Genomic DNA, 26,868 nt, shown 5'->3' with positions numbered 1-26,868 from the left:
TCACTGCCTGCACGCTCCTAAACCGTTCACATAGGTAATAATCACAGATGCAGCATACTCTCTATCCTGGACTTCGAAACCACCTCCCACTTAGAGTGATCATGTAAGTACAAACAGCTGTAATTTAAAATAATTTAGAGTTTAGGACTAAAGTCTGAGCTCAGTGATCTTCACACTTCCTGGGTAAAGATGCAAAAATTAGTCCAAGTGAAAATAAATTGGATTTCTTTTTTTTTTGTCCTCTTGTTCTGTGTCAGAAACTGAAAAGGAGAAATTCATGCTCTATCTTACTCTTCCTTCACAAGCCACCAACCAGTAAGAAAACTGTACGAGGTCAGTAAAAACAGTTTACAGCCATTAAACTCAAAACGAACAAAGGTTTTATCTACTGATGTTAAAAATCTTTCCCAAACCATGACTAAGCTGTTTCACAGTGTACACAAAGGTAAGCTCCTTACCTGTGCTGCCTCCCAGCCCCACTGCCGGTACTTGGGATCGTGGGTGAACCTCCACATGTACCAGTAGGTCTCGATGACCTCCGGCCGCAGGATGTAGTACTTCTCATTCTGCCGCACAGCCACTGCCTCCAGGCCGCTGTCGAACTTGAAGGCCTCCGGGCCAAGCTTCAGCACTTGAGGGAAGAAGAGAAAATGGAGATGAGAAGAAATAAAAGAGGGGAAGAGGACAAGTTAGAAAGAAAGAGGGAGAGGAGAATGCACAGAAGAGAAGAGGTGATGTGGAAAGATGGAAAAGGCAACAAGAAATACAGGAGGAAAAGAGGGAGAGAGGAGAACAGAGGCAAACAGGAAGCAGAGCAAAGAAGAGAAGGAAGAGTAAGATGGTGGAGGAGAGATGAGGGACAGATGGAAGAGGGGGAGTAAATGAAGGAAATGAGAGGAGGAAGACAGGAGAGAGGGATAAACAGGGAAAGAATGGTGAAGACAGGAAAACAGGAGTGAGAAGATAAAGATCATCCTTTACTCCTTGTTTGTCTTTATGTGTCTCAAAGTGGCGACACGACTGTCTCTCTGAAAGGATTAAAACACCCTGATACAGACACAGACACAGACACAGACACAGACACAGACACACAGACACACAGACACACACACACACACACACACACACACACACACAGACACACACACACACGGTGCCTTCCCTGAATGAATGCTCATTAAGAAGCAAAAGGCCAACTTTAGACAGCCTGACCGTTGTTATCAAACTCCCTGCCACCTCACCAGAAAGTTCTCCCTCTCTCTCTCTCTCTGCCGTCCTCCCTCTCCCTCCCTTTCTCCATCTTCATTTGTTGCCACGGCAACCTCTCCTCTTTCTCAGAGCGACCTCACATATTCTGAGTACGCGCACACAAGCACACGCACTTACACACACAGTCCTGCTACAAGATCACACTCTGGTGTTTCTTTCTTGACAACTACTGATGCTTATTGGAAAACTTCCCGAGCAGGTATTTTTAAAGGTTTCTGTGGAACAGATGATATATTTATGCTTCCAGCCGATGAAAATGTAAAACCTGCCAAAAAAAACTGACCAACTGATCTACCACTCTCTTATGAAACAATAATTCAGAGATGTAGTGAATTTTTTGTCCTTTAGATTACAGTGTTTAATTGGTTATAAATCGAAACAGCGCCTGCTTCTCTTATTTTTTAACTAAATAAACATATTATTTGACAGATAAATGAGTGTTTCTCACCCGTCCTGTCGTAGGACTCGTGGCAGGTGTGTGCGATCTCGGCTCCCAGCTGCAGGTAGTGTCCGGCCTTGTCGTCGGGCGAGCCGTCGGCGCCCAACGCAAACATGCCACCGGCGAAGCAGGCCAGGTGGCCCATCTTCCTCTCCAGGTGGCCATTCTTCCACTCGCCGATGAACGTCAGACCGCCGTTGGATTTGCGTATCAGGTGCCGCTCGATGGCCTGAGGGCAGGGAGTGTGAGGTCATTTGTGGAAACGGTAAATGAGGATGTAAGAGATTTAAGCATTTAAAAGAATGGACATTGGTGTCATTGAAAAAGTAGAAAGAAGCCGTATGTTTTAAACAGATAAGTTCAGAAAAGGGCGAATGACACAGCATTTATCATAGCAGGAACATGGATAGAGGTTATGAATGGAATATTAAGTGCACGTGTGTGTGAACGTATTAATGGGGTTAAGTTGCATGAATGGGGCACTGACATTGAGCGCATGTGTGTGTGGGTTAGTGAGGGTCAGACAGAATGAAACAGAACGAAGTGGTGAGGGAGGAATTTAAAATCCAGCCACATCCTTCACCCTCTGCTCCACAGCATCTGTCGTGACACTCACACTGACTGACAGACATCTTCATCAGCTGCAGACCGCTAACATCTGCTTCCTGCTAAATCTACTACTTTCTTTGAAAAAAAAAAAACCAAAAAAGAACAACAGGACATCTCTCTTTTGTAAAGACGGGCATTAAAGACTGTCAGCAGTGAGTGAGGTTAGTGTTCTGAAATCAGCGGTTGTTAAAATAAAGGATAACTGCTCACAGTTACTGTGAGTTGCTGCGATAGGCGGCACAGGCTGGGATTACAGATCTGAAACCGATGGATTTGTGGCTGTGTGGATCATTGACACTAGCTGGGCCTGGTTTTGTGTCTTTATCTAGGGGAGTATTTCATTATCTGAATTAAGGGTCTAAGGTTAGCAGGTGTTGTACAGATTGTAAAGCTCCTTTAGGAAGAACTTGTGATATTGTTTTTTAATAAAAACACATTTTTAGTCTTTCTGTGGGCGCCGGGTGATTTGCCAAGAAGCCAAATGAAATGTAATCAAATTAAATTTGTTGAATTGAGTTTGTCTTTACTGTGATGGTTTATCTTGCTCTACAGTGATTTAATATAGTGTTTTTATACAGAGCAGAAATAGATGACATCTGTTCACTGACTGTGTGAAGGAAGTTTTTTTTAAAATACATCAGATTATGCACACTGTGTTACAAGGGAGCGTCTCTTTGGCAATAACTGTATGACACGTGGAGACAGATTTCTGATTGGACGTCACCTCGATGGCGTCATCGTAGGTCTTGCGGGCTTCTGTATCTGTCTTGTCTGACATGAGCCACGCCTTCAGCAGGTACTCGTAAAAGCTGTCCCCGAGTCCTCCAACTGACGTGTGGTCTGGAGAGAGAGGGGGGAAAGAAAAGAGTTAAAAAGAGCAAGGAGAGAGTGAGCAAGAAAAAGGGAAAAACTGCGAGACAGACAAATGAGAAAGCCAGGGTGAATTATTCATTTTTCGACTTTGCCTCAAAGTCCTTGGTAGAGCTCAACATATGGCATGAAAAGCATCTATCCAAGCCCTGGGTGGGTTCTCTTCTCTTCACCCACAATATATTGGCAGCATGTTTGCTCTCTTTTCCCATTTTGTTTACCCTTTCCCTGATGTGCTCACATTTCGCTGTCCCCGATCGTCCTCTTGGAAGTTTACACAGCTTTCCTGGCTGTCCTAATTTGCCGGACGCCACACAGTGAAGATGGGACGCTGGCCAGCAGTCACTCTGATCACGCTAAGAAAATGAATTCTTTTCCCCAGAGGGCATTCTGAGTCCACTTTATGTAATTTTTAATGGCACTTTGGTCTGTTTCAAGGGCAATTTCACTGACCTGTAAAACACCGGGTAAAATATTACAAAAGAAAAGAGATTTATGTATCTAGCATTTGCCAAACCATCATGGCAAATTAAAATTTCTCCTGTCAATTTGTTTTCTGTGAATATCTCATTTATCTCACTGCATCTCATTTAAGCAGATCCGGTTCTGTGTGCGGTCAACATGTCCACAGGTGAGTGGACGGATACGCAAAGACAAGACAGGGAACGAGACAGATGAAGAGGCTGTGGAAGAGATTTATCATCTTCTGTCACAGACTCGGAGACATCACTGAACGAAGAGCACCGGTGTGTAAGAAAAAGCATATTGAGAGACGGCTTTACTGTTGCTGAGCCAACCAAAGAGACTCACGTACAGTTATGATGGCAACAGAATAGATACTGTATGCAGGAGATATTGTACTCGCAATGACACAGACTTTCTCTGCTTTTATTTGGCAGTTAATGATGCATGTTTTCTTCAACGTAGCTTAAAGAATAGTATTTCAAAATTTTCCCTGCTTCAAATGCAGCACTCACTTTTTTTTGTCCTGGGTGGGAAAGAACCACCAGACCTGGATGAACGCTGGCATATTTTGTTCAGACCTCTCTGCTGTGCCAGCCTCTGGCAGGTCACCAGCCCTCTTCCATCCCAAATTATCATACTTGGTTGGTCAAGTACTGAAAGTGTGGGTATTTTTGAATCTGGTAGCAGAAAGAAAAACACTTTTGTGTCCTGATTATAACAGCGTTTCATCTTTGTTGTTTCGCCCCCGGCTGGAAAAGAACACGTGTCTGTGGAGCTCCGACAGGTGTCTAACCAGGTGTCTAACCGCATGAGATGAGAGCTGAGCTTCTCTTTCAGGTAAAAATCAGTTCAACCGCTGGTCAAGTAATACCAGCGCCAAAATACCACAGCCATGTGGGCACGCACGGCTGTGGTATCCCAAAGAGATCAGCTTACTGTCGAATCCGTTGGAGCTTTGCTTAGAAAGGAGCTGTGTGAAGCAGTTTGGACACCCGACTAATCTGATTTCATATTCTATCTCATATATGGACCCAGCAGGTAGCGCTGGGGTACATGGGTGGGAAGAAACCCATCTGAGCATCTTTATTTAGCCTGTTGCCACGGTGAACTGACCCAGATAAGCAGCAGAAAACTGAATGGATGGATGGATAACAATGTGCTGAATGCCATAAATAATTAGCATCTCCTCTATGGTTACTGTCCATTCCTCACAGTGGGAAATAACCGCACAAAGGTAATAAAGTCACCACCGGCTTTCACTGCAGTATTTTTACATTTAAGCCTCTAAATAACCAGACTCTCGTCTACTTTTCAGGCTCTGAAACGCTGTGCTGATCTTGTGCTTTCTCTCGACCTTTGTCTCTTTTGACTGACTGAACTATTAGTTTAATTTTTACAGTAAAATAAGTGAAAACACATCTGAGGCGACGGCCCTAGTGTGTCGAAAGGTGCGCAAAACACAAATACATCAGAGTGAAATCACAGGAAGTAAAAAACACAGCGTCAGGAGAGATAACACGCCACCCACAGCTCCAATTGCCCTTTCACACAAGAAAGTTTTTGAATGTAAAGAGGAGAATAACAAAGGCAATGCAGATTAAAATCCAGGCTGGAACAGAGCGTGCTCATTCAAGTTCTGCCTGATCTTTTTTCCTTATCCCGCTACACACCTCTCTCTCTGCTTCACGATCACCTCCCACACTGCTTCAACTTAGCATCCGCCCGCACACACTCCCCCACCCCGTCCCAGCTCCTCTCCTCTACACCATTTTCCTGCCAATCAAAGGATCCGGGTCATGCGGGGTGCGCTTGTCAATCAAAGGCAGTGCCAGCTGAGGAGGTGGCTTCAAACACACACTTTAACCGCAGACACAAAGACGCACATACGCAAAGAGACGACTTCACAAAGCTTCAAACACGCTCAGACTTTAAGGACAGGTCAAGGGCGCAGGCTGCTGAGGTAAAGCTAAAGACATCTACATGTTATCAAGTGCGATAACATCATTTATTCCTATGCAGTACACAGCAAAGGCCAGCCATGTTTTTAATATGTTTTTTCATATTAACTAATCGTTCTGACAGATAACAAATCACTGTTTACTAGTTCTGTAGGGCGGTACATAAGATAAACGTGTGTGTTGACTTTTAAAAATGTATTTTAATTAAAAACCAATGTTTCCAAGAAAAAAAAATAAAAATCCACTGTAATTAATGACTGATTCAACCTATTGGAGAGAAAAGCAAAGGGTTAATAAAAAAAAAAAAAAAAAGCAAAGCAAAAATGCTGAAAAGCCTGGTTGTTTTCAGTAAATCAGACGTCTGCTGTTGTGTTCACTGACTGTTTCCCCCGTTGGAAAATCAACTGAGCCAATTAAAGCTTTGGAGACAGGATTAAGAATAGGGACATCATTTCCCTGTGCCCGCGCCAGAAAAACGTCAACAGAAAAGCCGCCACAAAACTGACGACGAGTGTGCGCGAGAACAACACAGCTGCTGAAAGTCGACTGACAGAATTAGTTAACCACGAGAAACTGACAAAATAACGGCCCCTCAGAACACTAAGAGGGCGAACATGAACACAGTCAGACTAAGTAATGAACTGAAACGAAATGTAAATTCTGATTAACAGGCTACAAAAACACATCCATGCGCTAGAAAAGCAAACGCTTAAACTTTAATTACAGCAAAGTCTCTTTTCTATGACACAGTATGTTTGTGCTTGAGTGGCTGCTGCTGGGAGACAGAAGGAAGGAAAAAATTTTTTACCAACTTTAACTTTCCCAGGCTGTATATTCATAAAGTCGATCTCTGCAACAAACACAATGTGACAACTCAGATTTTTTTTTAAAAATTCAGTTTCATTTAATTTCATTATTACTTTTACTAGATGGAAATGTGGTGATGAAGAAAGGAGTTTGTGACAGACTGTCGTGTATGTGCCTGTGAGAGCGAAGACGAGTGAGTAGGTGAGTAGGTTAAAAAGAGGGAGTAGGAGGTGTGTGTGTGTGTGTGTGTGTGTGTGTGTGTGTGTGTACAGGCAGCACAGTGTAATAGTGAGACAGAGGAGTGTGTGGTAATAAGGCTGTCAGTCACAGCAGGATCTCATTAAGACAGAGGAGCTCAGCCTCATTCCTCATTAGTCTGGCTTAACTACTGTCTACACACCTACACTGTGCAAGCAGGAACACACACACACACGCACACGCACACACACACACACTGTGATGCATCTGCACACACTCTCGACACATGCTTCAAACGTTTCACACATTGTCTCCGACACAGACACACATTCACATATATTTCTCACCTAATATTTACAGCAGCTCACAATTCAAATGTTCATAATTCAAATACACTATCACCAGACAAAACTCTCCACACACACCCACGCATATATTACATGCACCATTCATTTCACTGTTTTAACAACCAATAACTCTGTTTAAGAAGTTTACTGAACTTCCGGTCGATAGTTGCTTATTTGCCACAGCAGCTTATACAGTGTTTGTTTGTTTGTGTTCATTTTGTGCTCAGACACCGGCGCACATAAATCTGATGCGAGACATCCTCACTGCCTCTCTCTCCTCTCTAGAAAGCTGCGTATAAATGGTCCTGTTATGAATTTAAATGGACGTGCGTGTCCCTGTTTGACTCAGCTACAGGTGTTCAAAAACATGCAAATAACCACAACAACAAGTTACGCACACTGTGTATTTATCTGAAAAGAGACTTCAAATGCATTTTAATTTCCTGAATCTCTGAATGATAATCACGGCATCATGACAATGAGCAGCTACTGTCCTGTCTTTGTTACTGATGTGTATATTGTTGATTACAAAATGGGTCTAACAACACAAATGATATGCTGATGTTTGTCTTTCTAGCCCTGAATCTAACCAAATCTAACTGTGAACATTTAAGACAATGCACTGATTCCTCATAAACAACATTAAAGTCAAAGTGAAATTCAAATCAAACTGTTTTTTTCAGTCGTTGCTGTTTCAACTTAGATACTCTCTAACTGCCGATACCAAAAAGAAGAAATTCACATTTCATTCAGTAAGTTTTGACAGTCTGGCCATTTTCCATCACCACAACTGGACTCTCTGGACTCACAACGTGGGAAGAGCACATCACTTCCACTGTGTGGAGCCTGCAGATGATCACTTATGGTACTTAACCAGCGCAATATGGGGTTGTTAAAAAAAACAGGGACAAAAAGCCTTGTATCAGCATTAGTAGGCTCTACAGGGCTATGACGTGCTCCAGTCAGTAACACAACACAGAAGTTAATAGCACATCGCCATCAGCAACAGCTATGAAAAGCCAGTCGACTGCTGCCTGGGAACTGTCCACCCAGAGGCTTGAAAGCTGAGACAGTGTTTTCATAAATATGTCCAAAAAAAAAAAAGTTTTTTTTGTGAAAACATGTAAAATTCAGTTTCAACAGTTCCGTTATGTTTTCAGTTTGAACAAACCCTTAGAGAAACTGACCAGCACATTTTACGCCTCCTCTTTGGTGTTTGTTTTTTAATGACACACTTTATTTCCTTGCTGTTTTTTGGTTGATGATGCTGTTAAAGACGACTCTCCCCCTGCTTCAGGCAGCTCCATTTTCATTTCCCAGGATGCACTGCAAAGATTCATCCAGCTGTGGGCAACCACAAACAATCTACAGAGGACAAGAGGTACAGTAGGTTTGCTAATCATCCAGCGAACCTTTGCATCGTTATTTGTGATTTTGGAAGAGTTTATCAACATTCAGGGGCATTTTTGCTCTGAGCCGCTTTGAGTTTCACATTAATTAATGTTCATCTAACTCCCTCCCTCGTAACTCTATCACGCAGGGCTCAGGGGGGCATTACAACAGCTCAGGTTGGTTTTGGAGTAGCTATGAATTTTAATTAAACCAGTGCTGCAGAGATGCAATCAACAGCTGGTTAAGGCAACAAGGCTGAAAGGCAGCTAATTAAAGTGTCCAAGCCGAGGAGAACGATAAACATACAGTAACATGCAAGTATATTAAGAGATGTGTGAGAGGTGCATGTGCACGGAAACACTGTTCATGTGCTCACACAGACACGCATAATGACACACACACACTGCCAAGCACAAGTAATGCACAAAAAAACAAACACATGCACACACAAAGTATATTTTTATTATTAAAATACATACTCATAGAAAGTCTCACTCACTGAATCACACACGCACACACACGCACACACTCACAGAGAAACAAACATAAAACATCCATCATCACCTGCCCAGTCATGCAGCTCGCCAGCTAACTATCCATCTGTTAATGTACTCATCCATCCATCCATCAATCTGCCCTCCCTCCGTCTTCAGCCCATTCATTTTTTCCTGCTTTTGGCCCAAAGTCTGTGCACTTACAAGTGCATCAGTCTGACTGTCAAGCCACCTATCCATCCATTAATGAGCGTCTCCATTTATCCATCCATCCATGAGTGCTCTCCATTTGTTTTGTCGACGAGTAAAACAAATAAAACAGGGATTTCATCTTGCAGGGCCACAGATGTTATTAAAAATTAGGGCTTTTTGCTTTGAGAGTGTAATTTCTGCTTTATTTTCTCCTCTGTGCATAGTGTATGTGTATTACCTATTGCCCATTTACTTGGGAATGTTGAGAAAGTGAATAGACTTATAATGGCACTCTTGTACCATAGCAACTCAATTCTCTGGAAAAAAAAAACCCAAACAAACAACAAAACATTCAATTTTAAAGAGATTTCATCTTTTCATTTCCTTTCACTAAAGAGCAAACCCTGAGCAGATAGTCATATCTGATCGATGGGCAAAAATTACAGCGTTCAGTAAAAAAAAAAAAAAAAGAAAAAAACACATCCAAGGGAAGTGCATGCCAAAAAAGGAATATTTTAATATCCACAGTGTTTTAATATTCTGTTGGAATGTTCAGATAACAAACTGCGACCCTTCTACATATCTGTCATCCAGCATCTCAGTCTCTGTTAAATGCCTTCTCAGGTTCAAAACTCTCCGCACTGAAACGTTGGAAATAAACAAAAAGGAATATTTGATATTTCCTCGCAAATGCCTGGATGACAGCTTAAATCATTCACAAGAAATGTTGGGGGAAAAAATGTAGAAAAATTCAGAGGGCATGCGTAAAAAAGAAAATGTTAAATATTCTGGATAAATGGACTGACACCAGGCCTTAAGTTAGGCGTACTCTGCAAACATTTGGTAAGTGCTTTTTTACCTCTGCATCTCTTTTCAGTCAGCGTTGGCAGTTCCTCAGTGTGACCATGGCTACACCACTTGTTTGTCCCACGCTGGGTGAAATACTAAATTATCGTAGGTGTAGCTGACCAACACGTTGTTTCTCACCAACTTTAATTATATTAGTCAAAAATGACTTTAACCAAAGATGACAGGTTTCAGTGTGACCCTGCACGTCCACCTTCACTCAGTGAGCTGTTAATTTCCTGGCGCCAACGGCCAAAATCTAAAAAATATCCTGGGGAATCTGTCTTCCTTCTCCTCCATCCTCTCCTACCTGCTTAAATTTGTTTTCATTAAAGAAGATTGTGAACAATTTTAGGCATTAGACACAGCACTTCTACTAGAAGCACTATAACGTGAAGCAGTGATTTAATGCCACAGTGACTGCTGACTAAAATGTTTTGATGCAAACTCAGCATCAAAACACTTTCGTCTACTTTCCACTCCTCTGAATCGGTCAAACGGTGTACTTACGCTGGCCCCAGCGGCCCGTACGGGGGTTCAGGTAGTTCGGGTAGAGCCCGTTGGGTCGATCCATTTTGGCTAGCAGCTTCCGGATGTGCATCACCTGTGATCATCACCAGACACGAGAGTTTTAATCCAAATAGAAAATATGCACCTTTTGAAAAAAGGCTAAGTTACAGTAATCTTTACACAACAGACACATCTCGTTCATAATTTGAATTTTGTACAGTGAGAGGCTTGATTGATTTAACCATATTTGTTTATTTGCGTATTTGACAGAAAGCGAGGCAGGTATGCTAACATAAGCATAACCAGATACACACACACACACACACAGTAGATAATATTACTTCTGAGTGCTACCTTCTGGTAGTAGGCTGGGTTCCCTGTCAGATAGGTGAGGTGAACAAACTCCATATGAAGAGTCCCAAACTCAGCCAGGATGCTGCTGCCTGCTGACGCCCAGCCCCAGTTACGACCAACGCCACTGCAAAGGTGGAGGAGGGACGGGTGGGGGGAGGTGCAGAGATGGTGAAGACAGAGAGAGGGAGAGAGAGAGAGGTGAGAGATGGTCATGGAGGTTGAGAGATTGATGTAATGGACAATAAGATAGGGACATATAGAAGAAGAGAGGGAGGGTTGGACAAAGAAACAAGCAAAGGTTAAAAACCAATGTAAAGGAGTAATTAAGATTTTAACTGGCTCGCTGAACAAAATGATAACAGCTGGCTAACAACATAAATATGCTTTAGAATGCAAAAGTAATTCATCTTCATGGTCCTCCATGTTCATAACAACACCAAAGCAGAACATATATTTTTCAGCTGAGTGAAACACGACAGGTCTGGAGTTTGATTGGCTGCAGTCTGAGCAACAGGTTCACCACCTGCACGGGAGTTTGCCTCGTTCACAGCAGGTAAAATGACATTTACACATGACCATGTGTGACACAGGTGGCATCTGGAACGGCTTCAATTTTACATGAGTGCATGTAACATTAATAGGCTGCAACTTGTGGGAGTGTGTGTTCCTGTGTTTGTGGAGAGTTTATGCGAGAGGCACCTTGTTTATCCAATCAAGCGGGAAAAAAGAGAGAGAGAGCCGCGTCACCTGTCTGTATTTTCTGTTTGGATTAACCTCCTGCGTCCGCAATTATTCCTGTGGGTAGCTGCGTATGCACGAACACGTGCGTATGTATGTGCGTGTGTATGAAACGTTTTCTCTGTGTGTGTTTGTGTCGTTGGAGATTAAAGCACAACACAAAGCGTCCGCTCTCTAATGAATTAGAATTACCTTGACAAAAGGAGGCCTTCTCTTGTACTACACATATCCCCAACAACCTGCCAATGCATATAACAGGATGCTGATCTCACAAACACACACACACAACACACACACACACACACACACACAACACACACAGAGCCAAGATGCTTAGAACCAAAGCAGTCCGCAGGTTAATATGGTAATTTTATTTTATTTCCTTGTTTCATTCACTGAATAAGTAAACTGATTACACAGAGAGCAGCGAGGCGTGGAGGGAGACAGAAAAAACAAACACACATGCAGGAACACAAAGACACTTTCTCACTCTGTTCACAGGTACAACGAAATTAAAGTTCAACTCCATCGGTGTCCAGGCTCACACAGCACGTGCAGTGAAAACTCTGAAGAAATTTAATGAAAGGTGTTACGTGTATTTTATCAACATTAGCGTTTGAATTCTTGAGTCAAGTTTTGAGGCCAAAAGCGTGTTCTGTGAGGTCACAATGACCTTAACCTTTGACCTTTGACCACCAAATTCTAAGTCTGAGTCTAAGCGGACGTTGTGCTAGATGCAATAAAACCTCCTCCAGGCGTTCCTGGGATATCACGTTCGTGAGAAAGGGGACGTATGGACGGACGTATGTACAGACAACCTGAAAACGTAATGCCACTTCACACTGAGTTTCTGCATGTTGCCTGTTAACTGATAAATTTACACAGGATATACACAGGCCTTATAGCCTGGCTCTCTCTCTCCCTTACACACAGATAGCTATTTTCAGTTAATTAAACCGATTAGAGTTTTTTTTTTCTTCAGGCGGAAGCCGAAGAAGCAGCTACGATGGGAGTAACACCGGGTCAACAAACTCTGTGCAGTGATGAGAATGATAGAAGGTGTAAGTTTTCCTGCACTTACAGCTCAGTTTGTAAACGCCCACAAAGCCGATGTGAAGAGGTCTAATCAGGCAAAGTGAAAACACCTGTGTGGGTGGACCGTGGACGTGTGGGAGCTTTAAAAAGTGGGCCAGGGCTGCGTGAGATCATAGCAGCTCCAAAAATTAATTCAGGACTCAAACACGTTATTTCACAGCATTAAAGACCTTTAGAAGCCTTGACTTTCCCTAATAAAATGATAAAATGACAGGTTTGGTTAACCGTGTGTATGACTCCACTGTGTGTGTGTGTCAGTCTAGTGTGGATCACTGTTGTGCGTCTGCTTGTGCTGCTGTTACAGTTTCAGACTTGGAAACGTAATTAGAGATTCTTACAGATAGTAATTATACGACAGCATACATAGCGTGTATGTGCACTGGAAAACCATGCAGCCAGATAAGCAGGATTTATATTGTACTACATTTCAGCACTTAACAAGGTTTTAATTGAAATCAATAATGATGAAGAAGTGAACACTCGTGTAGGGCTGGTTATTAATTGAAAAGTTGTCAAAAGTGGCACAATGATAATGGAAAGTTCTTCATATCGGCTGCCACTTGCTCCTTGGAAATACAACAACTAGTTCATCCTCAAAGACCTACAGTCACACCCTGACAGAGGTTAGATATGCGGGCTAATTTTAAAGTCAGCATTGGAAAGGGGAAGTGTAGAAGGATAACAGATTGATTTGTCATGGAGCTTTGAGTTTTAATGACTATTTGTGAGGCAGATACAAAGTATGAGAATATTACTCTGGTCTGAATTAATAGAAAAGTGAACAAAACAACAAAAATTGCACAAGTGAAAACTGTAAAAAAAAAAAATATATATATATTTTTAAATATAAATATATTTTGGACATTGATATCTTTTCAGTCCGATGAACTTTTGGTTAAAAGAGAAAAAACTTGCCACTCCGCCAATCAAATCACACACGCTCGGGATTGTTCGTGGCTCATCAGTCAACTGCCATGTCTGATTCTGAGTGACACATCTCTCTTTGTATTTGCCTCAGGTTAGCTACTGGATGAGGGGGATGGTTTTCAGTGGCGGCATCACTAACCTCTTAAGGTTGACCATGGCCCAGGGGATTCCTGTGGGGGTATTAAAGGCAGGGAGCAGCTTCTCGGCCAGCTGGACCGCCTTCAGTTTGAATACCTGGAGGGAGAGAGAGAGAGAGAGAGAGAGAGAGAGAGAGAGAGAGAGAGAGAGAGAGAGAGAGGACAGAGAGGGTCAACTTTAAGATTAACTTAAAGTTAATTAGAAGTAAAGTAAAGTAAATTAAAATTCCCTTTTTATTGTGTTCTTTTGGAAAATTCAGCAGTCGATCCCCTTTGCCTGCTCAACATTCTCCTCAAACAGCTGACAAGTACAAGCATAAAACAACTGCCAACGACCAAAACAAATGCAGGATGAAGGCAAATAAGGCAGAGTGAGATGTCAGGAGACAGACGATTGCTAAACGATGGCTACACGATGTCAGAGCTGCACAGATTTATGGAGGAAATTGGCAGCATAATATAAGCAAAAGCTGCCTTCAAACTACGCTGCAGTAATATGAAATGTTGCAGAATACCACAGAGATGTCTAGAAGAAAAGCCTGGAAGGTCAAACTACATCAACTGAGCAAAGCGAGAGACCAAAGTACACAGCCAGAGTTGGATTTCTATTATCGTGACTGGCGTCTAATTTAAACAGACTGATGTGGGGGAATGGACATGTTCGTTTTGAGATTACACAAGTTCCTGAACTCCGTCTGACAGATGAAGGCCCAGAAAAATCTGCTGCAGCCCTTGTTCTTTTCTCAGCATGCCAATCAAAATGATAAAAGGACATTTAGGTTATCCTGCTGCGGAGCTAACTAACAGGAGAGGTGGATATGCTGAAAGCTGAAAATGGTGTAAAACTGCTCAGTAGTTTATAAAGTTTCTATTTTCTTCAAAGTTCCTGCATTCATTGTAAGTTAATGTTTGTTAATCTCTGTATTACCTTTCACATTTTTACCATTATCTCCATACACAGAAAGCAGACAGTTTGCATTATTCAAGCCAGGTTTTCATTTCAGTGGCACCTCAAGAGTTACTGGTGAAATGGACGAGGAAAAGAACATTCACAAGATTAAAAGCCGAAAAATGTGTTGCCCTACAAAGCTTCTACATTTATGTCCAAATAAAACATAAAATATCATTTTTTAAAAAGCCAATTTATTAACAGCATGATCTCCAAATGTTAATGAAGGAAAACTAGACATACACAGCAGGACATGGGCTGTAAGAGCTGCATTCTGGGTTTTCTCTGTTGCGTAGCCCACAGCAGCCGCATGGATGAAAACAAGGCATTAATGAACCATGAGCTGAAGAAAATCTTAATCCACCTAAAACAACTGACACAACTGACACAGAGCTGACAAAACCGGAACCGTTCTACATCCCACAGAGCCGACAGACACCAAACCGCCACCAAAACTTCTGCTGACAAGTCGCTAAAGAGTTTTCCACATCATTATGGCGACATACCAATCAATGCTTAATCATGTTTGCTCCAGTACTGAAGCTGTAAAACATTTTTAGATGTAAAACTTAGTGTGTTATCAACTCTCATGCAATGGCAAATCTGCTTCTTATAAAAGACAAAGAGACAAAGAGTTTTACGATTTGTTTTGGTGAAACAAGAGACTTGTTTCAACTCTCCGGGTGACGGGCACCCACACAAATCGGTTATCAATGTTATTTATTAGTTATTGCTGTGCTAATATTCTATCATGAAAAAAGCAATAAGGGCAAACCTGCCAAACTTATGCTGCACTAGTGTTTCAGGAGAATAAAAGTCACCGACTGTTTCTCACTTCTTGACAATGAAATGACAAAAAAAAAATCATGGTACATATGGAGCTGGCTGAGGCACGATGAAATTTAGTATTACAAATTTCACTCTAAAATATGTAAGAAAAAGCTGACTACATTCTGAATACCAGACTGCCGGCAGCATTCGGATAGGTATACCACTTCAGAACCTGTATGCACAGCTACGTAAATTTTGATCCAGTTTGTCAGAAAAGTTTCCTTATAAAGGACAGTTGTGGGATAAACGCACAAAGAGGGAGATGTGAAACTTCCAGACAGCAGTCAGGCAGAGGAGAGCCACAGAGAAATGCACTTCACTGTGAGGCAGACACAGGCTGATTCATCAACACAATCTGTCAGGGCTGAGCAGTTTTATACCGAGACCAGATCTATGGAAAATTCCTGCTGTCTCACTGAGGAAGAGGGAGCAGTAACACATGCTGGTGTTTGCAGAATACTTAAGAAGCCAGTGGGACATCTTACAGAAGACTTGGAGGTCAAACTGTGGAGTTAAACATGAGACAAATACAGACAGAGGCAAGCAGAGCGAGCGACAGAATGGTGCGGTCTAACTGATGTACAGATAGGCCCTGCACATGTAGAAGACATGGAGAGCAAGAATGAAAAATGAGAGAGGAGAGAGCAAAAATGAGGGAATCAAAGAGAGTGAAAGAATGGATGCTGCCCCAGATGCTGCTGGTGTCACATTTTTAAAACTATTCTGGCAAAAATATGCTGAAATATTATAAAATAAACCTAAAACACCACAAACTACAGCAGGATGGTTGTTAAAAGTTAGCATGGCAGCCCTAAACGAAACCCTTTGATGAATCCTATGTGTAGATGTGTCTGTATATAAGTGTCTATGCACGAATATGTGGGTGCTGAGACAGTGAATTTCCTCGGTCAGCCACGTAAAATGCATCTTTAGTGGTGCAGGGTTGTGACTCAGCTGCAGCAAACGAGGTTCATTCCAGCAGACCGTGGCCACGGACACAGAAGCTCGAGCCAGATAAACAACAAGCCGGGTTCTCTGACCCTGCTGGGGTCCCCGTGCCTCTGTTTGGCCAGCAGAAAGGAACTCCTAATCAAAATAAAACTCGCAATAAAGGCAGAGCCACTGAGCTGAGCAAAAAAATATAAATGCAGTTACTGTAATGATGGCAACAGGACGTTTTGGCAGTACTGTTACTGATTACAATGTTCATGCAGAGATTAGACGGAAGCATATATGAGCATCTCAGGCTTAAGCATATGTGACTGGCCTGTAAGCTTGTATGTGTCAGGTTATGAGTGTGTGTGTGTGTGTGTGTATACTCGTGTATGCCCAGTCATCATAAACGCCTCCACTGATTTGCCGGCCTGTCTCCGGCCGGCTCCACTGAGGCCCTAAACAAACTCCATTGCCTTTTATTGTGCGTCCCGCTGCTGATGTCATCAAGCAGGGACACGATCCAAACGACCCATCAGAGGAGACGGCCAGCTGCCTTCACAGATAAAAACCAAAACAGTTTATGATAATCATCTTCCTCCACTGCTTTCATCTACAGGCAGGGATAAAAGAAGAGGCTGCTCTCAGGGAAAAGCAGCCAGGCCTTCGAAGGAAACAAGGGTTGTGTTGTTGATATTGAAGGAAGTAAACCTGCTGAGAGAAGGAGGAGGAGGATAGAGTGTGCTTAATTAGTGTCTGTACACTTTCCTTATCTTGTTTGTATTGCTACAGAGCATTATCACACTTAAGTGCTGCTCTGTTTTCACCTAGTGGCTGAACTCAGTGCTTAGCATGTGGTGTAAACATACGCTGCCAGCTGCATCACATAAATACAGGTAAAGTTTGGTTTGTCTACCGACCAATCACTGTGTCGCAGCGAATATGGCAACTAAGCGGACGCTGTCAGTGAGCGGTAATTCTTTTCCAGAAACTACAAGGCTTATGCAAAGGTTTGGCCATCCACTGAGGGTTGTGTGCAATTTGTTACGCAACCAAAAAAAAAGAGATTGACTGATTTTATTTAGCTGTGTACTATGCTTTAGACACGACCGGATAAGTGTTTGTACCAAGCAACAATAATTCTTTGTGTGGCACAGAGTTGCTGTTAAGTGCTGAAGTGGCGGCGACTGTCCGGTCACGTTTATAATTGTGTGTATTTTTCATCAAATAGTTCTCGATTTAAATAATAAAAAAAAAGACTTTGTTATTCAGGAAAATTGTATGACTTTGTGTTTTGTGCGTAGGACTGCATCCAATGATTATTCACCACTTCACCAGATGGTTGCAGCTACAGTTTTAAGAGAAATAATGTATAATGTAAAAATGCCTCAGAACTGACAACATCAGACACAGACTACCATCAAACAGGCTGGGGAGAGTCGTTCCTACAGCATACCCTCATGAAAAATGAAAGCTATTCAACCTTCACTCTGACACTGTCCTATTCTACCAGTAACCACTGAATTGTGAAATGTACCACTGTTAAATTGTCAACAAAACAGAGTTACGTTTGCGTCCTTTTCCTCCTTGACACATCTGCAAATCACTGCAGCAAAATAACGACAAGGCTTATGTGCATCTATCCTGTTGACATGATATTTACTGTGGCAAAGAGGCAAGATTAGGACACTGTGAGCTCTGAGGTAAAAATCCTTGGAGACGTACAAGCCCAGACAGTTTGTTGTCTGGCGTTTCCTAACTTGTTTCTATCATTCTCCCTCCAGGGCTGACAGCTTTAGTGTTCAGCCTTTTAAAATGCATTACAGTACACTTCAAAATCGATCACTGGAGGATGTACCCTCTCAGTGAACACACACATATATACGCACACACATACACACATGGATAAATGAGCGGAGAGACACAGCAAATGCAGATGCCTCCACACAGGTGTGCTGCATGGCACACTTACGTAATTAGCATCCAATTAAGCTCCGTGGCATCTATAAAAATGCTGAGCAGGCCCGGCTGACTCTGATTTTGTATGAAGATGGCTGGAGGAAAAAAAATCTAAGTGACTTTGAAAGAGGGTTTGTTGTTGGGGCACAGATGGCGGGAGCTTCAGTCACAAAGACTGCTCAACTTGGCTGGTGCTTTAATAGGAACAGTGACTAAAGGTAAAGGAAAAACGTTGGTGAAGAGGGTCGGAAACTGTGGGCGAGAGCGAACGTTTGATGACCGTGATGCTCGAGCATTAGGGTGAAATATAAGGAAAAAAAGGAGAGCAGTTCTCCCTCAGGTGACTAAGAATGTCAATGCAGGACGTGATCAGACTGCGCCAGCGAGTCTGTGGGGGGATATTATAGCAGCATTTTAGTGTATAAGCCCCTCGTTACAAAGATGAACGCACACCTGAGAGTTCAGTCGTACAAAAACCATCAGCACTGGCAACAGAGATGTGGCAAAAAAACTCTATGATCAGTGAGGGGCATTTCGCTGGCATGGTTTGGGTCCACTGGTCCACTTTAGGAGGAAGGGTCACTGCAAATCAATACAAAGCTGTTCTGGGAGATCACAGCGCTCTTCACCTCCATCATCGAAGCACCAAATCAGGCACTATCCTTCGGAGGAATGGTGTTGGATCCCTCCAGCAGAATTCAGAGACTTGTAGAATCAATGCCAAGGCGCACTAAAGCTTTAATAGGACACTTTACGTTGTTTTTCCTTTAATTTGTTACCCGTCTATATCTCCCTCTTCTTTATTCAGCCATTAGCAGTGTCCTCTACAACAATCCTTCAACAGTCTCTGTTCCATTTCTCTTTTCTTATCACTTCTTTTCTCCATTCTCTCCCTGTTTCAGGATTAGTGGTGGTTGAAAGCTGCTGGATTTGTTTGGATGGGTCAAACTCTCAGCCGGCAGATTTAGAGTACAGCGGGGGACGGTTATAGAGGGGACACAGACCAGAGTTTTGCGGCCCTCATGGTGAGGATTGACCTTAGCGTTGCCAGGGGTGAAGGGGTTTGATTCCTCCTGGGACCAGGCATGCTAAAAATGCGTGCCGCGCTCCGGTAAGGCGCTTTGGATGAAATCATCTGCCAAATGGTACATCAATGTTACGTCCCGGGGACAGGGAGAGCTGTAATCCGCCACTCAAACACGTCCTAAACTCAGCCAATGATCCAGTTATTACACATGAGGATATAATTTGTAAGCTGCGAGCAGCTGGGAGAGCCTGGAATCGCTGTAAACCAGAGCAGGCACTGATAGATATGAGCGTAGACACACACACACACACACACACAACAAAGTGTGCACATAAACCATTAACACATATGCAATACATATTTATTTAATTACAGTACTGCTGATGAGCTAAGAAGCCAACTGAAGACTGTTTTCTGAATGGAAAAGGTAAAGCAGCTGATACTGTAGATACATACGGGGCAAAGCTGACAACACAATCAAATGAACTACTAGTGACGGAGCTTAGATCCATCCGGTCCTTCTTCTCTCACAAATTCTCTAACCGTGTTTCTGCACAGACATCCTGAACTGTCAGCTCAATCCTGTCAGCAATGCTTAGGCGTTGCTTGTATTCCATTTTGTATAATCAGGTTGCATTGACACCGCTGTTTAATCAATCATCTCCCTTCCATTCGATTTTAAACACGCTCCCTCTGCTGCAGCTTCCACCTGCCGGTTCTTTCCCAGCTCGACCCCACCATCGACAGGAATCCTACTCCAAGTCAAACCGGTCCCAATCATCATCCTTTCAAATGAAGATCAAGTCCACAAAGACGTCTCTTTGCTCAGCAGACGCCATGTGTTTCTTGTGTGCGTGCTTTAACTTCATGAGAAGAATTTGTGTATTGGAGTACGATGATGAACCCCTCATTGCGTTCTTTTGCCAAAAAAAAAAAAATCTGTCTCACACAACACTAACATGCAAAAATACAGGTAAAATTAATTATTCTAATCGCGAACTTAGTCTCTCCAGACCATAAAGTCCCCGTAACAAATACACTGTGTGAAAAGCACTAATGCTAAGTACTTGACTAAATGACTTAATAAGATCAGCATTTTCACACTGCAATAAAGAATCTGCTCATACATACAAAACACTGCACGCACACATGCAGACACACACATGCAGACACACACAGTCTCCGGTGGAAGCAGTGGGCCACTGTTGACATGTAATGGAGCCTCCTAAAGGGATTAAGGGGTAGACTGTGAAATGTGCTGAATGCGCCTGCTTGGTAAGAAGGACCCCGAGGCCCCAGAGGAGAGACAGGATTAAGTCACCCACTGTGTGTGTGTGTGGTTACTGTGTCATTTCCATAGTTTGCCACGCCACTTCACCATCAGCTCATCCATTTGCTCGTACTCTTCGGTATCCAGTGGCCCTGCATCGGATGTAGGGGGCACGAAGATGAGCTGCCACGGAGAAGACCCAAAGACTGTCATCAAATTAGGTGTGTGATCGCTTCATTTGCTGCCATCAGAGCGTGTCACACTGACCGCTGTCAGCTTTGACAGATATTTTGCATTGAGCCACGAGTGGAGACGATTGACTCGCAAAGCTTTGAAGACGAACATGACTGATGTGTTGCTCTGCCGCTAGCTTCTGATCTTCTGACTGAAACAAATGTGGCTGGTTCGCACCTGATGGTTAGTCCTTCAGGTTATTATCTGTTCCCCTGAGGAGGGGTGGACATAGAACAAAGCTGAATTTTCTTTTCCCATGAAAGAATACATCAAGAAAATTAAATATGTGGGGTACGTCTTGCAGCTGGATGTTGAGGTTACATGGTGTTAAGCTGAAGTTTATCAGTGGAATTCTGTTATGCTTCATCATTAACGGTGAAATTTCTGAGTTTCTCTCGGGGATGGAGAGCGAGTACAGAAATTTGGCAAATGAAAAGTACAACTTTTACATGAACTACCGCAGACCTGAATTTGTTCACTATTAATTCATAAGGAGGTATCTTTTCCTTCATTTGCCACTCTTCATCATTCTCTTTCCCTCATTAAATTAATCCCCTTCGTCTCTATCCCCTCTCTTTTCCTGTACTCAGTGCATGGTCCATTTCTCCACATCTTTCTGCTTGTCATCTCCGTTACAAAAATCTCTCACTCTTTTTCCGTCCTCTTTCCTCTGCATCCATTTCTCTCTCTCTCCTCTTCACAGCTCTCTGACTTAATCTCATTTGGACTGCCTTTCAACCTTTTTCTCCTTCCAGTTCTCCCTCCTATGCAAGCTTGTACTTTTGCATTGTGCTTGGATCACATCATTAAATTTTAAGTAGGGCACATACACCTTGTAATTTTACCCCAGTTTGCGTGGGACCGGTTAGTCATTTGTTTGCAGAGTGGAGTTCATGAAGCTGTGATGAAATTAAAATTTTTCTCCTGTCTGTTACACCATCTTGGTTTTGTGTGTGTGTGTGTGTGTGTGTGTCAGCCAGTTACTGAGCATGTCATCACAGCAAAATCTGCAGAAGGGGAAAAGGATTCCCCGGAGAAACCACACGACTGTTGCTAGAAACAACCGGGGTGTCCTCAATATGCGCTGCTCTCTTACTGGCAAGAATGTGGAACTGTGGAACCTATGTATGAGGAACGCTGCAGAGCTTTGACCTCGTCCCTGTCCAGCACCTTTGGGATGAACGGCACCGCAGACTGTGAGCCGCTATGGTCGACAGCAGCCCTGTGTGGAAACACATTTGCAGGGCTCCTGGATTGCATTTCATTGTATCACTGGTACCCAAACAACAACACATCCCCCACCAACACAGCCACCTGCGTTGTTTTAACACATAGACTGTTTTTTGGTCTAAATCCCTGCTCATGCTTTTGTGTCTGAATGAAAGCAAATCCCTGCATCCAGGTTCCAAGATCTTGTACAAACCTGAAACCAGAAGAGTGGAAGCTGTTGAAACAGCAGATTACTGCCCATGGTTTTGAAATGAGATGTTCGACAGCCACGTATGGATTTAATGTTTGGGTGTTTGCATACTTTATTCAGCTGTCCACATACTTATGGCCATGTATGCTATAATCTTGTATTGTGTATTCACGCATAACACAACATATTATATGTAAGTAAAGTTGTATTAGGTAAGCACATATTGAAGCAAATGTAGAAGAAAGGATGTTTTAATACTTTCAGTAACTGAAGGAAAAACTGACGAACTGTAGCTTCAGCACTTCAGAAATTAAAGTGTAAAACTCAAATCACGAGTTAATTACCAGAGATTAACTGGAAAATAAAAGTTCAAGTCCCCTTAACAGGCAAAGTCAACAAAGGCACTGAACTTCATAACAAAATATTGTATTTTAATTGCAACATAACCCTCTGATCAGACACTGACCTACTGTTTTTTATCAGGGGAGAGATCGCAGGGCAGTCTACATTCCTCAGAACTATTCTTCTCATTGCACCCTAACTGTAAGCATGGCCAGTGAGCGCTGTCGACAAAATCGCAACACCCTCATTATTCTCTGTAAAGTTTTCCTAACAAGCTGCAAGTGTCTGAGGGCAGCGCAGAGGTCCGTCTCTCCCCGAGCATCAACAGACACCTGCTTTCTATTTTTGCCATGCTCATCAGCTGCTCCAAACCTCCGTGTTTAAAACTAATGAATGAGGAGAATCTTATTCATGAGGTCTGATTTGTTTGTGACTACACTCATAGACCTGCCGGGGGAAAGCATCAGGTTGTTGTTTGAATCCACGAAGGCTGTTAGGACACCGTGACAATTTTTAAATGTATTCCGATCTTTTTCACTTGACTTGCTTTACCAGGACAAAAAAAAAAATGTTTTTACTTCCTTACAAGTTTGAACTGTCTCAATTGTTTGTGTTGCGACTCAGTCTTTCTGTGTACAGTAATATTTAAAATCACCAAGCCAGCTCCTAACAATGCCAGCAAATCTCTCCCTTCATCCCACGTCTCCCTGCCCCCCTGCTGGGTCTGCGGCGCAGCGGCAGTCGGTGAGAGAGCGGTACGATGCCCTGAATTTGTTTGACGGGTTCGGTGTTTGACAAAAACTGAGAGGGAGTCAAATGCTCCCCAGTGAGATCAAACAGACAGCCAGAGGATATACTGCAGTCTGCAGTCACCGATCCCTGGACAAGGGACAGCTTAACGCTATATCACAGCACAGGCAGACAGACAGCGAGAGGAACAAGCGGCAAAGTTTGGGGTAATGGAAGAGATACGGGGAGAGAACCGAGACGATGAATGAGCCAGATTGGCGAGAATCTGAGCGAAGGAATGGGAGAAAAATACCGGATGACTTCAGAGGAACAGGTTTCCAATGACGACTGCTGGTGGCAGAGGCGAAATCAAAGGAATGGAAATAGATTTTTATCACAACATGATTTGGCTCCTGACATCTACATCTCTCCGTCTTCTTCTCGTTTCCCCGTCTCCGTTCTTGCCTGTTTTGTCTGTCCTCTCCGCTCCCTTTCTTTTGCCCTGTGTGTTTCTTGCTATCTTGTTTCTGCCTCCATCCAAATATTTCACCTCCATCTGTCATCTCCCTCCCTCCTCTTCATTCCACCTGTACGTTTTTGATTCACCATCTCTCCATTTCTGTCTCGTTCTTTCCTTTTCCCTCTGTTTTACCTTTTTCCTCTGCTCCCCACTTCCTTCCTTCCTTCTTTCTCTCCTCCCTCCTTGGTCACTTAAGTCCTACTCTCTGTTCTACCCTCCCTCCCTCTAATTTCCTCCCTTCCTTTCTTGTTTTTCTCCCATCGCCATCATTATCTCTGTCCCTCTGTCTCTCTCCAGCATCCTCCCCTCCATTTGCTGTTCCATTCCTGTCATTCTCCACCTCTTTATCTCTTTCCTTCCTTCCCTCCATACATCCATCCATTCACAGGGTGGTTTGTGCTGTAACGTTTATGCCTGCAGAGTCTGCAGCTTTTCTTTCAGATGCTCTCATCTCATTATCCGACATGACAGGGCTCGGCCTGCTTCCCTGACCAGCACTCTGCTGTTCCTCACTCAAATCATCCCTGTCGTTCTTGTCCTCCGATTTCTTTTTTGTCTAAAGGAACAAGGAGAAGAAAAATTCAACCAGTTCTCTTCTCGTTCTCACACGCATAACAGGTGTAAGGCAGAGACAGTAAAAGCCTTCCTTCACATTCACCATTACACGTTTAGCTTTTTGAGGGACGTGAATCAAAAACCGATGTGAAAACTAGAATGGCTTTAGTCTGCCAAGGACAAACAGTCCTACACGTCTGTCTGGTTCTCATAATAGAAAAATAAAGTGAAAAAGGACGTAGTCTGATAACATGAATGACTGTCATAAAACATAGTAAGTACAACTCTGTGTGTAACGTGGATTCAGCAGTTTCTTCCACCAGATTCAGATTATTATCAGGATCTGCACCAAACTGTACAAACTCATAGATCTCAACACCATAAATATGTCTGATTTCTTCCGTCAAGATCCAAACATTATTTCCTGAGGAAATGATGAACAATGTTGAAAAATGGCCTCACAATGTTTCAAGGAAGTGATAAAAAGAATTCCTGGATCCGCACTAAAATTTAATACCCTAACCCCCTAACCTCATGCCCCCCACCCCCCACCCGCCAAGTTGGGGGTGGTGGAAATCCAGAGTCGGAAATTTTGCCTGTGACTGACAAATCGAGAGATGAAGATCCATCTGTTGTTAACAATTAATGAGAGGCACTTCAGCGACTCGCTCCTCCATGACAGATCCATACATATCTATGGTAGGTACACACTGTATATGACTCTAAGTATGCCAAACCGGCTGAATGCCTGCTCGGAGTTTACATTTTTATACTGCATGCTCACTTAACTGCTGCTGCTGCACTCTGGCTGCAACATGGTGGGACAGAATGAGACAGCAGGAAAGATGTTTGTAAGGTGAGTGATGAAAAGGATGCGGGGAAATGCGCCATGAAGCGAATGTATGCCAAAAAAAAAAGGGTAAAGAAAAGAATAATGAAGGGCATGAGGAGAATGAAGCACAGTGGGTATAATAAAAGAAAGAAAGACATTTCGGTGGTTAAGGGATGAGTAACAGCAGTGAACTGGACATGCAGATGGAGCCTTCTACAAGTCCTGGATCACTGTTGCATTGGTGTTTCAACCTGCAGATGAACTGAGAGACACATTAAAGTGTATGGGCCAAAATCCAAAACAACGGCCCTGATTCTTTCAAAACTCCTCCAAACCTCCTTGACTGGTAAACGTCCACATGGCTCATTATCGGCATCCTCACTTTGTAATGCAGGCTTTCTGTTAAATATCTGAAAAAGTTCCTCCTGAGCCACATAAAACACTATAAACCTGTCTGCAGTGCAGGGAGTAGTACTCCTTGTGATGTTTACTGTGCTGCTTCGACTTCTGTTCTAAGACGGGCTAAACATGTCCAGACGTATTCCTGTATGAGCTGCGTACAGATTAAAAATACATGAATCTTCTCATCTAACTGTTGGTAAGAAATTACAAGGACTGTTGTGGTAACTTCTCGGCCGCTTCACAGTTAAGTTCCATTTACTGAACTGGCTGTAACATTAGTGAAACGCTTGTTTGTACGAGCAATGCAGAGAGGAAGACTCTTGTACCAGTGTTTCTCTATTTACACTATTGTGACACATGTAGGATATTTATCCATTTAACTGACTCTAATGGCCACCTGCCTCTTCTGAGTGTTATCATCATATTTATTGTAAGAACTAGAAAAAAGTGTGTCAGGCCGGAAGCGCAACACCAACTAGACGTGCGTATACTGTGACCACAGCTAACAAGTTTTTTTTTTTGTTTTTCTTACTTTGAAAAACGGAGGGTAAACATACCAGAGTGCTAATGAGGTGCAGGTATTGGCACGACAAAGTCGAGTAGAGAAGGAAAAAAAAACAACAAAAAACAACAAAACACTACACAACAAAATAGCTGCAACAAAAAAAGCAATCTGGACAAAACATTGTGTTTGATTACAAGAGTTTTTGTTTCCCTCTGGAGCTGGGGTTTTTTCTTTTTTTCCTTCTTGTCAAGTTTCTCTTCTTGCCAGCGAAACTAGCTGATGGCTTTGTAGATTCATCCATCACTGTACACTGCAGAGGAGCAAATTATCCTCAAGCTCTCCTCTACCCCCCACTGCTTTCAAAGTTAATTAAGGGCTATTCTCGCAATATAAGGTGAGATCAAAGAAGAAGGTTGGTGATAAAACAACCTCAACAATATAAAGAGGTTATTATAAGATGCAATATTCTTTATGATTTCAGTGCAACTAACTACATAGTTTTCAGCCAGTCATATTTATTTAAACAATCCCCAACCAGCTCTAACTCAGCTCTTGTCTCGTGTACCTGCCCATCACATAAATTACTCATTAGCAGGGAAACAAAACAGAGAACAGGCCCGCTCACTTGAGAGGGGGAAAGAAGCTAAAAGAAGATAAAAGAAGAAGAAGAAGATAAATATACAGGGGGAAAAAAAAGCAAACTATCAAGAGGA

General features: G+C 42.7%; 1 protein-coding gene across 2 annotated transcripts in view; it reads right to left on the bottom strand.

Moving 5' to 3' along the window:
* The window catches only part of man1a2 (mannosidase, alpha, class 1A, member 2), a 102,088-nt gene that overhangs the window by 8,076 nt on the left and 67,144 nt on the right, over positions 1–26,868 (bottom strand). For both annotated transcript variants that reach the window (XM_041057502.1, XM_041057503.1), the window contains exons 7-12: positions 13,650–13,744; positions 10,751–10,874; positions 10,397–10,490; positions 3,042–3,157; positions 1,718–1,937; positions 459–631 (exon numbers count right to left, since the gene is read on the bottom strand). In XM_041057502.1, coding sequence (XP_040913436.1) covers positions 459–631; positions 1,718–1,937; positions 3,042–3,157; positions 10,397–10,490; positions 10,751–10,874; positions 13,650–13,744 — 822 coding nt within the window. The remainder of the gene's footprint in view (positions 1–458; positions 632–1,717; positions 1,938–3,041; positions 3,158–10,396; positions 10,491–10,750; positions 10,875–13,649; positions 13,745–26,868) is intronic.

This window comes from Toxotes jaculatrix, chromosome 15, assembly GCF_017976425.1.
Source record: "Toxotes jaculatrix isolate fToxJac2 chromosome 15, fToxJac2.pri, whole genome shotgun sequence".
Lineage (NCBI taxonomy): Eukaryota > Metazoa > Chordata > Actinopteri > Toxotidae > Toxotes > Toxotes jaculatrix.
Note: the sequence above shows the minus strand (reverse complement) of the source record. Positions and strands in the feature narration are given on the sequence as shown.